The sequence below is a fragment of the Phalacrocorax aristotelis genome, chromosome 3 (assembly GCF_949628215.1).
Source record: "Phalacrocorax aristotelis chromosome 3, bGulAri2.1, whole genome shotgun sequence".
In the NCBI taxonomy this organism is placed as follows: Eukaryota; Metazoa; Chordata; class Aves; order Suliformes; family Phalacrocoracidae; genus Phalacrocorax; species Phalacrocorax aristotelis.
Window position 1 is genome coordinate 126,040,922 of NC_134278.1, and position 17,018 is coordinate 126,057,939.

Sequence of the window (17,018 nt, forward strand, 5' to 3'; positions counted from 1 at the left end):
AATCAAAAAGGGAGACAACAGGCAGCCTGCAGCTGCTAATGCAGCAGTCGTACAGAGAAAAAGCGGAGGTAACAGCGAGTTAAGAGGAGCAGGGAGGAAATGCAAATATAGGAGGCTAGAAATAATTCATTTCACCCAGAGCATTCCTGAAATACAAACAATATTCTCTGAAATTCAGAAGCGCAAAGAGGCCTATATTATTAGAGCTCCCTTTCCTTTTTCCTTTCCCCTCCTCCCACCCCCATTGCACAAGAACACATAATTTATATCTTGAAAATGAATTATTCTGTGGTGGCATACTCATGCCTGTTCAGTTATTCCACTTAAAATTTCAGCCATCAGCAGAGCTATCAATATTCAAATCTCTACTCTCGCAGGCTTTCCGCAGTTGAGTTGCTCTGTCAGGTCTTATGCGGGACCAAATAGGATCCAATCTAAGGTGAACTGAGGTTCTCGCAAGGACAACGCATAATGAAGGATGACTACCAGTGAATATATCACTCCTACACTTTAATTTGGAAAGCCAGCAGAATCGCACTGGGAACAGGCATCTTCCTGACAGGTTTCACAATGAGCCCCTCTAGGCTGATCGCACAAAAGCCAGGCCTGTCCCTTAGGACCTGCCTGCTGGTCTAGAACCAAAAGCTGGCTTGCCAGCCTTACAAATAAGGCATCCTATTTTCCACAACAGAGGTGTACATAGAACGTTTGTGCTTGCATAAATAAGGTTCTTATAATTCCCAGATCATACACAAAAGTTCAGAGACTACCTTGATGTTGAGCTCCCAATGTGTTTGCACCCCAAGGTAACCTTAGAGAAGATTTTTTATGTACGTTTATAAGGAACCGAAACTAAAATCTTAGCAGAGATGTATCGGTAGAATATATTTGTATATTACATTTTCCATTTCATATAACATCCACTTTTGCATACTAAAAGTGGGTAGCGAGAAATACATTTCTACAGAGTTTTGTCAAGTCACTTCCAATTGTAATATAACAATACTGTGTATCTTTCATGTAAGTTGTAGAACAAGGTAAATGCCACAATAAGCAGGATTTCTACCTCTTCTGCATTGTTTTTGTTTTGTGGGACTCCTAATTTATGACAGAGGATTGCAAACCTCCTTTACTTTACTGTTCCTGATCTTTTTTTTTTTTTAAACAAGCTTTCTGCAAAGCATATGACATGCTCTAATCAATGCTTCATGCAGTAGAATGCTCTGTAACGGGCTACTGCTTTTGGATTTTTAGGTCGGAAATCTTTCATTCAAATGGGCTTTGGTATTGTTTTTCATTAGTATCAGGACAATGACAACGTGCCGTTTTCTTAAACTATAATGTATCTTCCCCTTGTATGTGTGCGTTTTTTTCCTTCATTGTTTTTTGCGTTTGGTGTTTTCCTGGGAAAAATATTCCTCATAAAATAGTCTGAATCACTGGAATAACTAGATGGAAATTTCCTTCTGAAATATTTAAGGAAAAGCTACTATTTTGACCTTTTTATTTAATAGAAGTAGATACATCTGAAGCAAAGTTTCTCTTTTTTGCCTGACTGTACTATATAATAAAAGTACAATATTGTATTACTAGCTTTATGGTTAAGATGAATTCTGATTATAAAGAATGTATTTGGTTTATGTTCAGTTGTAAGAACCTCTCTGTGCCTGTTCAGCAATATTCATTTTAATGTGTTCACATTGATCAGAGGGCAGAATGCTATGGATAGGTAAGGAAAATGTAAAACTATTTAAGATAACTTTAAAAATTAGCATCTCCTCTACTAAGACGTATGTTTGTGGTACCTTTCTAAAAGACTGTGTAACTGAAAGCTGTGTTTGAGCTAACTTTAGAGTGTATACATTTTAATTAACACACAACCTATCTACAGTATGCAGTGTGTTACAGCTCACTCTGGAGCTTAGAGATTGGCGCACAAGTCTTAAGTCCTCAGATATACAGCTACAAATATTAAACTAAAGAGGTGGTGTTTTTAATGTGATAGTGAGTTTTGGATATAGGCTAGAATTTACAAATGCATTAAAAGAAAAGCAGGTGATACTTTTTAAATTGCTTCTGGAACTGAAATATTTAAGTTTCAGAATAAAACTGCATGCAAATATCTCATACATTGTTTCACAGCCATCTTAAAATTTTAAGTTTGTGTATCTAGCAACTTTTCTGCTCAGTGCTCAGGTTTAATATGATATGGTTTAAGAATGGATGCTGCCTACTCACACAGCATTCACGTGAAAATGCAAAGGATGCATCACGTGCAAAGTGACACAGAAACCCCTATGGAAACCCTTCCCATCTTATTCTGCTGAAGTTTCCAAATTGTTCCACCTATACTGAGTATTGAACACGAAAAGACAGAAACGAGAAATGAAGATAAGCACTCTTTGCTTATACATTTTTTTACAGTTCATTATATAGCTTCAAAATTAATTGTACATCATTGTTATAGGAAGACTAATTATTGTGTTTATTGTTTAGATGAATTCTGGTTCTCAGATGGGTCCTTATCTGATAAAGCCAAATTCAATGATCCTGGCCTGATGCCCCTGCCAGACACTGCCACAGGGCTAGACTGGTCCCACCTGGTAGATGCTGCACGAGCGTTTGAAGGTAACAGGAAAATTTGAATAAAGATCAATGTTCAGTACACAAACCTTTTTAAAAAATATATATTGTATAGCCACACTTTGAATTACAAAAATCCAGTGTTTGCCTCTGTAGCCCTTTAGTACTTTTGGCAGTATCACTTCTCAATGCAGAAGACTGTAACTGAAAATTTGGGGTATTCAAGATATATTCAGTATCTAAGATATAATTCATCCACTTAGGGGCCTACGTTTCTTCTGTAATCAACTGGAAGAATCAGGTGCTTTGAAGGAGAGATTCAAAGCATTTAAGTTAATGTTAAAAATGAAACTGGGAGTAACACTTTACTGACTTTATTGTTGTGTTTATAAACTTGTACATTTAGTCCAAATGATGTTGCAGTCCCTCTCAGTTTTCATAATAAACCCTTGAAAACAGCAAAAGCGTATGCTATATTTTCCAGGAGCAGAACTTGAGGTGCAGGATAGTGACTGGTTTTGCATTATTAAATTACAAGACCAGGTTAACTAAAAGAAAAACCTCATTCGCCTCTCTGAGAGCTCAACATACACATAATGTATGAACACGGATGTTGGTTTGAGTTTATATATGAATATATACAGTTGAATATTTGTGTTTTGTTGTTTCTGAGGAGTGTTTTTGTTAGGTCACTGTGCTGTCCTAAAATTTCCAACATTTCTTGACTGATCTTACTCTCATTAGTAAATGTATGGGAAGTCAGAGGTATCTGTGGGTAAGGGTGGCATTTCCATAATCATCATTGTATAAGATACAGGTCTTAACTTGATGAGGAAAACTGGTTGTGAAATTACTGATGAGATGATGTTCTGTGTTTTTTAACTAAAAACAACCATGGGAATCAGTTTTCCGGTACCTGATTCCTTCCCTAAGTATGAAGTGATTAAATTTCAATTTGACCAAAAGCTCTTCAGAACTACTTACTACACTAATTTAAATGGCATTGTTAAAAACCCAAACCAGCAGTGATGATTAGCAATCCAAAGTACTGTTTTGTTTCTTAACTTGATTAACTGTATGTGCGTTCATTACTATTCAGTACTACTCAAACACTCCGGTGGTAGCTGGCAGGGAGTACTGTGATGCTGAGAATCTGAAGACTGTCCCATACGTTTCTATGTCTGATTTCTCAGGGAATGTCCTGCCTTTTGTTATTGACATCTTAAACAACTGAAAATAGGTTTGGATCGGTAAACGACTCACCTTGTAACTTTGTGCTTGAAGAATATTTTTAAAGGCTATTAAAAATTTTGTGTTCAGCTGACTAAAAGGTCATTCTGTACCAGTTACGCTCCTGTATTTTTAGATTTCTTTGAAAACTTTAACAGATTTTCATTATTTTTACTACTTAATATTGTGATGAAAATAATTTCACTTTGGTAAGTGTTATGTGAGTGTAATTACCATTTGAATTTGGGAAAGAGAGGTAGGACAACATCCACAGTGCCCTATCCTAGGGAGGAGGAGTATTCACTTACTGGGTTTTAATTGCAAAAATCTTAGATATATCTGTAGATAATGCTGGAGAGCTGATGGTCTGAGTTGCAAGATAGAAACTTTTTATTGTTTGGGTTTTTGTTTGGCTTTTTTTTAAATTATTTTAAGAATATGAGTAGTAAATAATATAGTTTTGTGTGAAGGAATGTAATTCTTTTCTGTTTAGGACTCTGCAATGGAGACATCTGTGTATATATTAGATGACATAAAATGTTTTGACTAAATTCATAGTACTGCAATTTGAAATTTTTACAAGGAATGGAATTTTTAAGCCCTTGTTCAACTTCCTCTATCCTACATCTTGCAATTTGAAAGCCATTTAAAGAAGAATAACAGATAGGCATGTCATAAAAAAATCACTGGGGAATGTGTTGGATATGAATTAGCAGATGCAGTTTTCTTATGTGTATTAATGATGTTGACTTAGGAGTTGCTTCAACTTACTATTTAAAAATACCTTGGAGCTACTGTTCTGCATTCTATCAATGTGAAAAAGAGAGTGGATGCTTCTAAAGGTTGTCAATTTCTGAATATAAAATTGCTTTGATCTTTTTATTAAACTGGGTGGAACTGTGACCACATTTTATACAGGGCCATCTCAAATTAAAAAAATATTAAAAAATTTAAAAACCAAAGCAAACAACACCCCCCTACACCCCTAACCTTCACTGAAAAATATCACAAAATGGATAGGACTTGTTTAACGCCAATTTAAGAAATTAATGATAGAGTTTTTCTCTAGTTTGGCTTTGCCAGCCTCGTATTTCAAAGTTGTGTTCTGACCTAGAACCTAGATACAACACTTAATTTTATTTTTTCTTTGTACAAGGCCTTTTCTTAATATCGGTTTATCAAAATTACCAATCTGATTCCAAGAACAGTGTTTTTTCCCCCGTGATCTCTATAGATTGTATGTTGACAACTTAGATATTTTGATCAGTTCAACATCCATAATGTGGGCCTTGTAATCCTTCATCTGTCTTGTCTTAAAATGCAGTTGTATCTGGAGTAATGTTGAATATAGCCTTTTTAGGTGCTTATAATGTTGGCATTAATTGGATTAAGAATTAAATATAGTAGTAAGGTTTTTGATACCATCATCTGTACTTGGAGTTCACTCATGGGGTGTAGCAAGAACCAAGATCTCATTTTTAGCCTCCCCCCTCCAATGAACAGTTCAATAGGTGGTTTATTAAGTAGTATTAGCTTTTATCCAACTGCGGCCTTGGTTCTGTGTAGAACAGCCGTTGTCAAACTGTGGCCCACGAGGGTGGAGTAAGTCAGTACTTTCTTTAAATTGGAAGTATGATGATAATGCTTTTCGCTTTGCGAGGATTTCACTTTCACTGCTTTTGCTTGGCAAGAACTTTTGTGGGAAGCTGAATATTTACTTCAAACTTTTCCTGAAAATCCTCTGTTATTCCTAAGACAGGTCTTCACAGGGCAATGAAGAGCTGTGCAGGCGTTAACCCCACAGGCTCCAGAAGCTGCATCAGTAAGGGGTTTTGCTTGAGCTGTGTCTGTTGAGGGTCAATGTCCATAAGCTGGAGCACAATGCAACATTATTTCAAGTCTTTGCAATGCCTTCATTTGCAGGGCGTAGTTTTGACTCTGATATTTATCCAGAGATCCTCTTTAGCATGCAAGCAGTCAGTAGCAAGGAGTATCCTTCCATTTCTTTCATACATGGATAGGCTGCTTCCAGTTCCCTCCTCTTATTTTGGTGGGAGCTGCAAAGAGACAGTAACCGGGGAGCAGCTGACATGCTAGAAGTACACTGTTGTGGTATTTTTGTATCCATCCCTGAAGCAAATGATAAAAAATAGATAGAGCTGGATGTGACTGTACAGCAAAAGGGGTAGGGTTTTAAGGAGGGCAGTTGGGGTGGAAAAGGAGAAGTTAAAGAAGCAAGAAGAAAGACAGCATGTTGAACTGAGTAAAGATAAAGATATGGGGATTTATATAATAAACTGGAAAGCCAAATTAGAAAAAGGAGAGCAAAGAAATCTCAGAAAAGAGTAAGGGAAAAAGAGAGAATGTATTTTTTTAATTCTCTTTTTGTATTATCCTTCCAATAGATCTCCAAGTCAGGGAAGAAGGACTGGCTTTCACAGGCGTATTATGTTGCTGATGGCCAATTTTGAATCTTTTCGATGTTTTGGGGAACAAAAGGAGAAGTCTTTCTAGATGTCTGTGCTGTTACTGTCACTACAGAAGAGAATTGACACAAACATAAATATTGATGATTATTATTATTAATAGAACTTTGTACTATTTATGCTCTTCTAAACTAGGTTTTTTGTGCTTAAAAAAAGCTGTTTCGTGTTTGGTAAATTATATTGTGGGAATTAACAGCCTAAGAAAGTCCCTTTGATGCCTTTGATTTAGTTCATGAAAACAGGTAGTTTCAACTTCTGATTTTTTTTATTCCAGGTTATTTTTATGAACGTCTACTAGTGCCAATCAGAATGCAGTGTTTCTTAATGCCAATTTATCTTTGCAGAAACATCTGTGCTAGTATAATTAATATTATTTTAATACTTCCATTTAAAATCTTTATAGCTTAATGCAAGTAATGCTACACATAACATAATGAGAAAGAAGTGAAGCATTCAGCATGAAGGATAATTATTTTAACCAAATTAGTATGTTAAACTGCTAGAAAAAGAAAAAATGAAAATATTTTGTTAACATTTGGTCATTTCTAGTGCATGCATGTGTAAGTCTCTGCTTCACTGCATATGTCAGTGTATGCTTGTGGGTAGACTTTACTTCAATGGTGAGAGAGCAGCTTCATGCACTATACTCATTTCAGCCTTTTCTGCTCTCCAGTACATCAAAATTGTCTGGCGTTTTCTCTGGCCTCAGTTGTCTGGAACAATGAAAATCCAGGTGCAAATTCTTAGTGGTTACAACTGTACAATTCTATTACTTTAAAGTGAGACATAAATTGTGGCTCACCTTTGGTCTTGCTAAGTCAACTGTTGCTTAAAATTTAAAGACCAATATATTTTTGCAAATAGTTTTCTATGCATGGGTCCTGTGTGGGGTTTGGCAAAGACATCCCAGGTGAAAATAAGAGCTCTGAGATTTACATGTATTTTCTTCTGTTTACTATGCACATTTCACTTGAATTGGTGTCCCTGTAGTTTGGAGGAAGCAGAACTTGTGTCTACAGCATCGTAGTCAGAAATGCACTTGATTTTTTCTTTTGAAATTAACTGTTGGTGAAGGCAGCTTTGATTTCATTTTCATGAATATAGAGTCAAGCCAATTCTGTTAAGGACAAACAAAGCAAAAATCAGAAGGAAGATTTTACTCTCTGAAGCCCAAGTTCAGCCTTCACTACAATTCAGGTTTAAAAACAGTTCTAATTTAAATGGTAAATAGATGAAACTATTGCTAAGCATCAGTGAAATCTGATATAGTTACTGAAAACAAAAAAGTGTCTTTAAAAGTACTTGAAAGGTATTCAAAGGCAAAATATTTGCTAGTCCAGGATCTTGTTGATGTACTAGTTACTAAAGTGATTTATTGTCTTACTAGCTTGTTGAGAGAATGGTTTTGACACTAACTTGGCTTTTGGAAATTAAGGAACTGCTCCTCGAAGGGTAACACAGGAATTTCCATAGTATATTATGTGATCAGAGACTTCTGGTTATTAGTGGCCATGTAGTGGCTTAATTCCTCCCCTGATGAATGTGAGAATATGATTTCATATTTTATATATATGAATATTGGAAAAAATATATTTAAGTTACACTAGGAAAATAGAAAATATTTAACAATTATTTTCCTAGTATAAGTGTTAATATTTTTTTAAAATTATGTGGCATTGAAATTCATTAGGGATTGCACAAGGAGGAAAAAGTTAATCCACACATTATACTTCATTGCAAGCACCCATGTTTTTATATTTTTGTTGTGTGTTAAAATAATATGAAAATATCTTAAAATATTGTGTTTAAAAATAGTATCACGTGATTTCATTAGCAGCTGCATGTACCTGTTTTGGCACCTGCTTTTATCCATTAAGAAAAAGATGCTTTCAGACACTCCTGGGGGGGATCAAACTGACAAAACATTTTCTCAACTGACAAAATAAACCAGACAAGTGGCCATTCTCTTTAATTAAGCTTACCAGACAGAGGGAGGAGAATGGGGATTTTTTTATATTGCAGTAGAATTGCCTCCGAGACACAATGTCGCCTGCCACGTATTCTTGGCCATATCAAAAATAGCAACTGCACAACATCTGTTGCTGGCTTTGTTTTCATCTATCGACTGGTAATGAAAATGTGAGAGTATAAAGGTGAAATCAACAATTAGATATGTACTTCAAACCGATTGTACACACAGTCTTGTTTCTGGCCTACATCCCGCATTTGATCTGGGAAACTAGCTTTAGCTTATCTGTACTAATTAGATCTATTCAACTTAATATGTTTCAAATCTGTACATGATGTCATTGATTATGTGTTTAAAATTATATTCTTACCTTACTGTCAGCACATAATAACAAGGTCATGTTCATATTGGCTGAGATCCACCACTAGTCAGAAATAAGGATAAAAGCAGGGGAAATCAACTGTGGTCTTCAAAATTGGATTAAAAAAATGACGTGCAACTCCTCTTTATGATATTATAGAATGCATTGTCAATCTTTGCTATTCCTTAAAATCATTCATTTAAAAAATCCTTTTAAAGAGCTTTTTAGTGATTTCCTCTTTTTGTTTGGTAGAACTTTTAAGCCAAAACATCCTTCCTAGTTAAAATGATCTGGCCTGTATTCACTGTTTGGGTACCTAGAGTTTGGAGGGGTGTCTTTGTACGTATCATGCAAAGTTGTCATGCTGTGTCGCAGTACTGCTATTGCTATTAGAGACACGGGGCATGACGCCTCATGCTTTCCTGTAATGTCAGTGTTGGGTAAAAAAGGGCCTTGCAAGGCTGAGAAAGAGAGCCAGCATGAGTTGCACGGGGAGTATTCCACTGTGTGCGCTGTACGTGAGGGCCACAGCTGCTCCAGTGGAGATGGACTGTCTTGTTTATAGGAACATTCTAAATCTTATTCCAGGTTTTGACTCAGATGAAGAATTTGGGCCGTTCTGTCATCACACGCCGTTTCTAGGTGATGGTCTGGGATTGATGGCTTTTTGCCTTTTGTAAACTTTCTTTAATATTTCCTATGTTTGCACGTTTGCATGATAATGCAAGCTTCGGGCCTGCGGGGTGGCAGAGCAAGGGGAGAAAGGGCAAGGCAGGCATGTTGTCGCCAGAATTTCTACAAGCCTACAGACGTGGATGATGTTTGACAGAAATAAGTTAAATCGATCTCCACAGAATATGATTTTTTTTTTTTTTAAAGAAGACAAATTAAATCCTAATGAATGCATCATTTACTCCCGTCCTGTGCAATGATGATCTGCATGGCATACTTCTATTATGTGGTGACTGATGTATTTTGGCAACCACACTGTATATCCATAGGTAATTACATCTGTGCTTGTTAGATTCTGTTCTAGTGGAATCTGATGTAGATAATAGTGTGCCTAAGTAATATAAATTACAAAAACTCAATCGATAAAAATAGTGTGGATTTATTGTTTATCAAGTATGCAGATTACCATTAGGTTCTGCAAGTGCTTGAGACAGTAAAACAGTACAAAATGAACAGTGCAGATTTCTGAGGAATCTGATGGCTTTAAGTCCATGGAAAATGCAAACCTTTTCATTGAATTATTATTGTCATTGGTTGTGGCCCTGAATTCTTAAATGGTTTTCTGCAGATTTCGTCAAGACCGATTTACTGTTCATATCAGCATTAACTGGTCCAAACAAATCCGTCTTGCTCTGCTGATAGACACACAAAAATTGCTCTGGGTTTGCCTTTGGATGCAGATGTGGGAAAGCCAACTAGCTGGAATATACTTTACATCTGCTGATTATCTTCAAAGCTGTGATGTAGAAACCTACATCCGTTTCTCTAACTGAACCAGGATAATGGCTGTAATACAGCCTTTTGTTTTCTATGTATGTCCAGCTTTAAATGTGCCATTACATTACTTTTTTTACAGATCAGAGAGTAGCATCTTTTTGCACCTTGAATGATATGCAGCAAGCTCAGGGCTTGGAAGGACCACAGGAGTTACCTTTGGATGAGAGTCCCACAGATGGAAAAGATTTCCTTGAGGCTGCTGGGTATGTGAGAATTAAAGCCTATTTCTTAGAAAGTTATTTTAAGAAAATATTTTCTTTTAATGTTGCATGTCAGATCACCTGTATGCATGTTTCATTGCTCTTTTGATGGCAGGCCTGTTACCTCGGCTGATCCTGTCTTTCATTTTGAAAAATGTTGGTTCTTGGAATCAACCTCTGAGCAATTCTATCGAGACAACTTGTAGTACAGTCAGATAAAACTCTCTCACCAGAATAGGCCTCTACTGCAGAGGATGGTTAGATGCAGAGTTTCAGCTAATCAAAGTTTTCACTGTATTCCCCCTGCACAATAATAATTTGTTATGCTTATTTCTATTTTCAGTTGAATAGAACCGATGACAGGAGCTCAGCTCTGTAGTATGCAATAACTGTGTCTGCAGCAAATGTCTCAGACTTCGGAACAGGTGTTCCTACCTATCTTTTGCAAGCATTTGCTACTCACAAATCCATAATTTTTCATTTATACAGAAGTAAATTAATCAAGAGAACCTGTAACTGAGGACTGCAGGAAGCTTTTATGCCAAAATGCCCAATTCTTCAAATTCTTCCCAGTGCTCTGGAAGGGATTATTCTATTCCGCACCCATCTTCCCTGCTGTGAGGAGAATACTTGTTAAAAGCACAGATTCAGCAGTAAAATCTGTCCACTAGCTTGCTTTAAAAGAAAAACAGGTCTTTGATTAGTTTTGCTCTTCAGCTGCAGGACTGGAAGAACAGAAAATGGAGGGAAAAGTCTTCTTGCTTGTTAGACTGTCACATTTTAATTTGAACCAATTTTACACAATTTAACTTAGAGGTAAAGTGGATTTATTGTAACGTCTCCTGAGTCCACATCTTTCCCCAGCCTAGCGATCAGTAAGGACTGCAAAAGCCAGTTAGAGATGTTCATCTTTTAGCATCGGCAAGTCTGTCAGATCTGTGCACTTGCATGAAGCAGCTGATTCAGCTTTGTATATAAAGCTTCTGTCTTCAGCTTCTCTCTTCTAGACAAAATGATTCACATTATGGCTAATTTCATCTATAACGTATACGAAACTGTCTCCCACAGTGCCTTTTGTCATACAGGAAACAGAAGCTATTCGCAGTATTTTCCTTCGGCCATGCATTTGATTAACCTGTGGCAATATTTCATGTTCTGACCTTTAAACAAAATATTTGTCTCCATAAAGCCGTAGGTTTATCCTTTACTGGAAATGACACAACTGTAGACAATTAACTCTTAACAGCTCTTTTGGTTTACTCTAATTGCTGCTGCAGCTTGCTTCAGATTAGTACGGTCCTTATCAGAAAGCAGCTTGTTAACAAATGTGCTCCGCACACCATTTAGCAGCAAGTTTGAGTGCCCTGTGAGGGCACGTGCAAATAATTCCTAAAATCAATGGGATTTCTGCCTGGTTTGCAGGAGAGGCAGTGTCATACTTTAGGTATTGAAGCAATGGGTTTATGTTCCAGTAATAGTTGTTTTGCTGATGCTGGTTTTGTCTGTGTTTTCCTAATTAAACCTAAACGGTTTTGTTTCCTTTGCTGTCACTGAAGTGTTACCCTGCAAAAGCTGGGGGAGAAAATGTTTTTAACTAAACCAGAGTGAAAGTAGTGGTTTACTTTACAGGGAACATGCTCCGAGTACTCTGACTGGAAAAGTAAACCAGCTAGAAGTCATCCTCCGGCAACTACAAACCGACCTGAGAAAGGTAAGAGATTGTTAGCGATATTACTACTCTCCAGTTTTAATAGTTCAATTTTTCTGCAGAGCTCATCAAGGGCTTGAAAATAGTACATCAGTTAAACTGGATAGTGTAATTAATGAATGTTAGAGTCCAGTGGTTGGTCAGAACACTGAGGGAATGGTTATGTGAACAAGCAGCCCCAAGGCTAACTACCTTTACTCCAGAATAACTGTCCTACACGTAGTCATACCCCAGAAAGAATGAGGCACTTCATTTCCATTTATGGTACCTTGGATTTAACAAAGGTTAGGGATGTGGACACGGGCGCTATTGCTAAGTAGTTAACAGTCCAGATTTGTCATCCTTGTTGCCTTGTGGTATCTTGATCGTGTAACAATGACTTGCTTTGTGTCTCATTTGCTGTCTAATTTCTGAGCTGGAGACAATGCCAGGACTGGTAGAAATGAGACTGCTTTTCGTAAGGAAATAATCACATAAGGGAAAACTTTTAAATTAGATATTATCCTTCTTTAATGTGTCCTTGAAATCAGTTCCTGACGATGTGGGCTTTCACATATGATTCCTAATAGCTAAAAGTTTCTTCTCCTTTTAGCGCTTGAATTTTTTTGTCAAACGGAGTACACTCCTATAATTTTTGTGTAAAAGTAGCATCTAGTTTTCTTTTTAGCTTGCAAAATTTTCTCAGAAGGAACGAGGTAGTTGGAGCATATTTGGGGAATTAACTTACAGATTAGGGAGCTCAACAAAATATGTCTGTATGACTTGCACAGAAATATTAACGACAAAAATAAATGCTGGCATCACAACTACTCACTTTACTTAACTTGTATCTTTGTTAACCAGGAAAAACAGGACAAGGCAGTTCTCCAAGCAGAGGTGCAGCATCTGAGACAAGATAACATGAGGCTTCAGGAGGAGTCTCAAACAGCAGCTGCTCAACTGAGGAAATTTACAGAATGGTTTTTCAATACGATAGACAAAAAATCCTAATGACTGGGCCCCTGGAAAATACTTAATTGAACAGTGTAACAGCTGTATTTTTTGAATTAGCGGGCTAATAATTTCACTGTGTTCACAATCCATTTTAGGTGTTTCTGCTACTTCTCTATCCAGCTTCATTCATTTGAAAAGGAGAGGGGACTGTGGTAATCTGTCTTTAAATTCATATGAAGAGAGCAGAGAATAGCAGATATTTGTTTGTGTGCAGATGAATGTAAAAAATCCTTAGTGTCATTTTAGACATTTTTAGAAGATGCTCTGGCTGGGGCTTGCCTGAAGAGGAATAATTGGGGTTTTAGTTCCTGCGTTTCAGGTGCGCTGGTGAAGATGTTAAAGCAATTTACATTAGCTTGGGCTTCAGTATTGTAAGATACAAAGAATAACCAGACATATACTTTAATGTTTAAAAGGTGCTCTATTTTTTTGTATGTACAGTAGTTTTATTTCCACAGTCCACATTGTCATAGCAATAACAATGGAGGTATAGTGAATAGTCACAAAGCTGTGTTTATAAAATGTTAGCACTGATGTGTTTAACACTAGTTTGGATGCAGATACATTAGAGATTATTTATTTGCAGGAACAAATGGTGCCTGAATATAAACAGTGTTCTGATTTTCTAAAAATACACATGCCTTGTAAATGGCTCACTGGGGTTAGCCCACTCCCAACTTCAGTTACCTTTGTATAGTTGATGTTCAGCTAAACAGTTACACTGCTTAACTATCGAAATCATGTATGGTGTGAGCCAGCCAATCAATTGTACAATGCCAAATTTGTTTATCTTTGTACAGAAGCTTTGATCAAGTGTCTTGTATTTAACACCTTTATTTAAGCTTATTTAACCTAAATTGTTGTTTTTATAAAGTTTGTTTTATCTGCACTATGGTGAGGTCAGTTGGTTGCAAGTTGTAATATTTTTAGCTTGCCAAGACCGTACTGAGGAGTTCTAGAAAATTCTAACAATTGGATGCTGCTAGTACACAATTGATTTCTTTGTATGCTTTAACATTTTTAACTGTTTAATTTGAAATGAACATACATCCCGCTTTTTTAATAAATGTTAAAAATCTAAACCTAAATTATTTTATCTTGTATTATCTATAACCACTGTCACCATTAATAGCTCAGGGTTCTGTTCAGCCCACTCTAGGTTCTCAACCTGGAAGCACTCCAGCCTCCCAGAGCTCTCATGGTTTCTTGTTACCATCGAGGGACTGTCAACATTATCAATGTTGATCTCTTTGGTGTGTCCTATCCGGTAACTGAGGAGGTCAAGGAGCAAAAGCTGTTTGACTGTTCACAGGCATTGATTAGTGACTTGGGAGAAAAACTTTACCCAAAACTTTACCCAAAAATATGTCCTAAAGAAAGTTTTCAAAAGGGGTCTAGTTTTCTTATATTATTTCACATTAATAGTAGCAGCAAATATCTTGCCATCTTCTTGGGCCAGCACTCAAGGATTTGATTGTGCTGTTAGCATATGTGAGAGGTTTTGTGTATAGTACTGAGCCTAAAGTCTACTCCAAAAAAGTACAGTTTTGCAAAGTGAAATGAAGCTAGTGAGCACGTTTGATGTTACCCTCTGGAGAGAGGGAAAAAAAGTTCAAGGTCATGGTTGTATCGCAGTTCCCTTTCAGCAGCTCAGTGCATACAGGCAAGGCTACGAAAGATTGTTGAATAGTTAAAAAATATATTCGGCTGATGCAGGTAAAATTCTCTTTCCATTATGAGTGCGTATCAGCTAAGAAATGTGTTGTAAGTTTGCCATAATAGTTGTTCTGAATGACTGCTCTTAGGAAAAGGTGCACATGGGCAGAGACTCAAGGCTTTGGCAGCCTTGCATTCAAACGAAAAAGACCATTTTGTCTTTGTGTTTTTCATCAAACCTCTGGCTTCTACGGACCAAACAGTATCCATTCGACTGTATTAACATAGAGTAATTAAACATGGCAGTCATGTGTTACACTAGATTCTGATTGAAACACCTTACAGGAGTCATTAGCAGACCCATCTGGCTGGAGACCTTGCCAAATTAACGGTGCTGAACAACTTGGGCAATTTGTCTGTGAACATGTTTCTGTGAGGATTGGTTTGTCTGCTTTGAAAAGCCGTGTGAACGGAAATGAACTGGAGCATAAGCTTGTTCCGAAGCGTCGCTATTAGGTGTGTATGAGGGCTGATAGTCCAATATGCATTTTGGCTCTTTATCTCTGTCACTGCAAACAAATACCTACCTGCACAGAACTTTTCAGTAGTTATCATCTTCTCCCATCCAATTGAAAACGTTTCCAAAACTAACAGAAAACTTTGTCTGCAAATCTTTTATTCTCTTTGCTGACAAAAGCGGTTGTGTCAGAGGCACGTGGTGCTTCCTTAAGTAACTTTAGCCATGGGAAAAAGTTTCTAGTCTGGCTGTTATTATTTTAATGACATGTGAATACAATATTTATCAGAGACCATAATACAGTTTTGGCATAGGTAAAGGTCATGTAGTGGGACATTTTAATTAACTGGTTTTTAAAGAATAAGCCTCTCAGACACATTTTGCTGACAAAAATGCCAGTTTTAGACGTGTGGAGGCAAAGGCTAATAAGTCTGGGTAACAAACTTGCGTGGAGCACTAGGAAAATTTAGTGTTGCTAACCCAGGTTTTGGGAGGCGGAGGAGATTATTCAGGCTCTTTCTTGTCCAGTCCCATGGCTGGACATGTCTTAGTATCTGAAATCATATGTTAGGTGGGCTCTGGCTTAGCTTCCTCTGGAAGTTCTGTGCTTTAAAACCAATCCATATGAACCAAAGCAGAGTGAGTGGGGGTGACTGAGAAATTCACGTCAAAGATGTGGTTTTGATCTGAATTAAACCAGTAACATGGAAGTGTTTTAAATGTCAACAGAGTCTTCCCAGCACAGCAGCCATGCTGGGAAGTACTGAGATGCAGAAACCAAACATGTGAGCCAACGCAGGTGTTTACTTGTGTAAAAGGGACAAATCATGGCAAAACTACAAAATGCTCTGCTTCAGCCTTAAAAGCAGCACCCTGATTGTATGTAGATCTTTATTGAAGGGATCCTAAGACATTTCTCACAACGTGGACTGTATTTTATTATGTATAGTTTCTTTCTGAGACTGCTATTATGAACATAAGGGATAATTTTTGGTATTTTTCTTCTGTTCCTGAGAGCGCAGTCATACTGTGGTTTAGGCATGTGATAGCTTTATACAGAAGCTTTCTACATCCTCTGCATATTATTTAATATAAACTCTAAAATCAGTTCATTTTTTTTTGTGCTCAAAATCCAGTTATGTGGGGAAAAATATGTAAAAGATTTGTAATATAAACTACCTTATTGTAGGGCAGTTGCTTAGAAAACCAATTTTCGGTCTGGAAAAGAAGAGTTGCCATGTGCATTATGTTGTTCTTGCAACATTTCTTGGGCTTTCTGTGCTGATGGGTTCTAATATATAAGAAATTCAGTGAAACTTAGGAATGGGTCTTTTTGAATTGAAATCATTAGAACCATTAATTATTGTCAAAACAAGTTATTCTTCACCCCAGCTTCTCTCTTCCACAGCAAAGACCAGAAGAAAAAATGTCTTTCAGCGCAAAAGCAAACAAAATCTTGCTTCTGCATGTTTTGGAGCAGATTAAGCAAACTGAGAGGGAAAGGTCTACTTTAGCAATCCTCGAAGTAAATTTGCCAAGAATATAAATCTTAATCTCCCTTCTTTTCTCTGTGCACACAGGTTGTGTTTTTCATTCGATTCCTGGCACTTCCTTTATTTCATTCCCTCACCACGTTCCCTTGCCTTTCTCTCACGAAGAATCCAATGGCGCGTGAGCCAGAAGGAAAACTTCTGCAAGAGATCCCTGGTCTGGCCAGCCAGGGACAATTCCGTGGGGGTTTAGACAAAGCCATAGAGAGGCAAGGCCTAAACATCTTGCAGTCTTTGCTCCTACATTGTTCTCCGT

At 37.1% G+C, this 17,018-nt stretch overlaps 1 protein-coding gene across 4 annotated transcripts in view; it reads left to right on the top strand.

Annotated features, from left to right (window-relative positions):
• Positions 1–14,127, top strand: part of SIPA1L2 (signal induced proliferation associated 1 like 2) — a 154,074-nt gene extending 139,947 nt beyond the window's left edge. For 2 of the 4 annotated variants that reach the window (XM_075089487.1, XM_075089488.1), the window contains exons 19-23: positions 2,497–2,628; positions 9,218–9,271; positions 10,218–10,341; positions 11,968–12,049; positions 12,890–14,127. In XM_075089487.1, coding sequence (XP_074945588.1) covers positions 2,497–2,628; positions 9,218–9,271; positions 10,218–10,341; positions 11,968–12,049; positions 12,890–13,036 — 539 coding nt within the window. In that variant the 3' untranslated portion in view covers positions 13,037–14,127. The remainder of the gene's footprint in view (positions 1–2,496; positions 2,629–9,217; positions 9,272–10,217; positions 10,342–11,967; positions 12,050–12,889) is intronic. The other 2 variants (XM_075089489.1, XM_075089490.1) reach the window with 2 other exon arrangements.
• Positions 14,128–17,018: the final 2,891 nt, after the last annotated feature.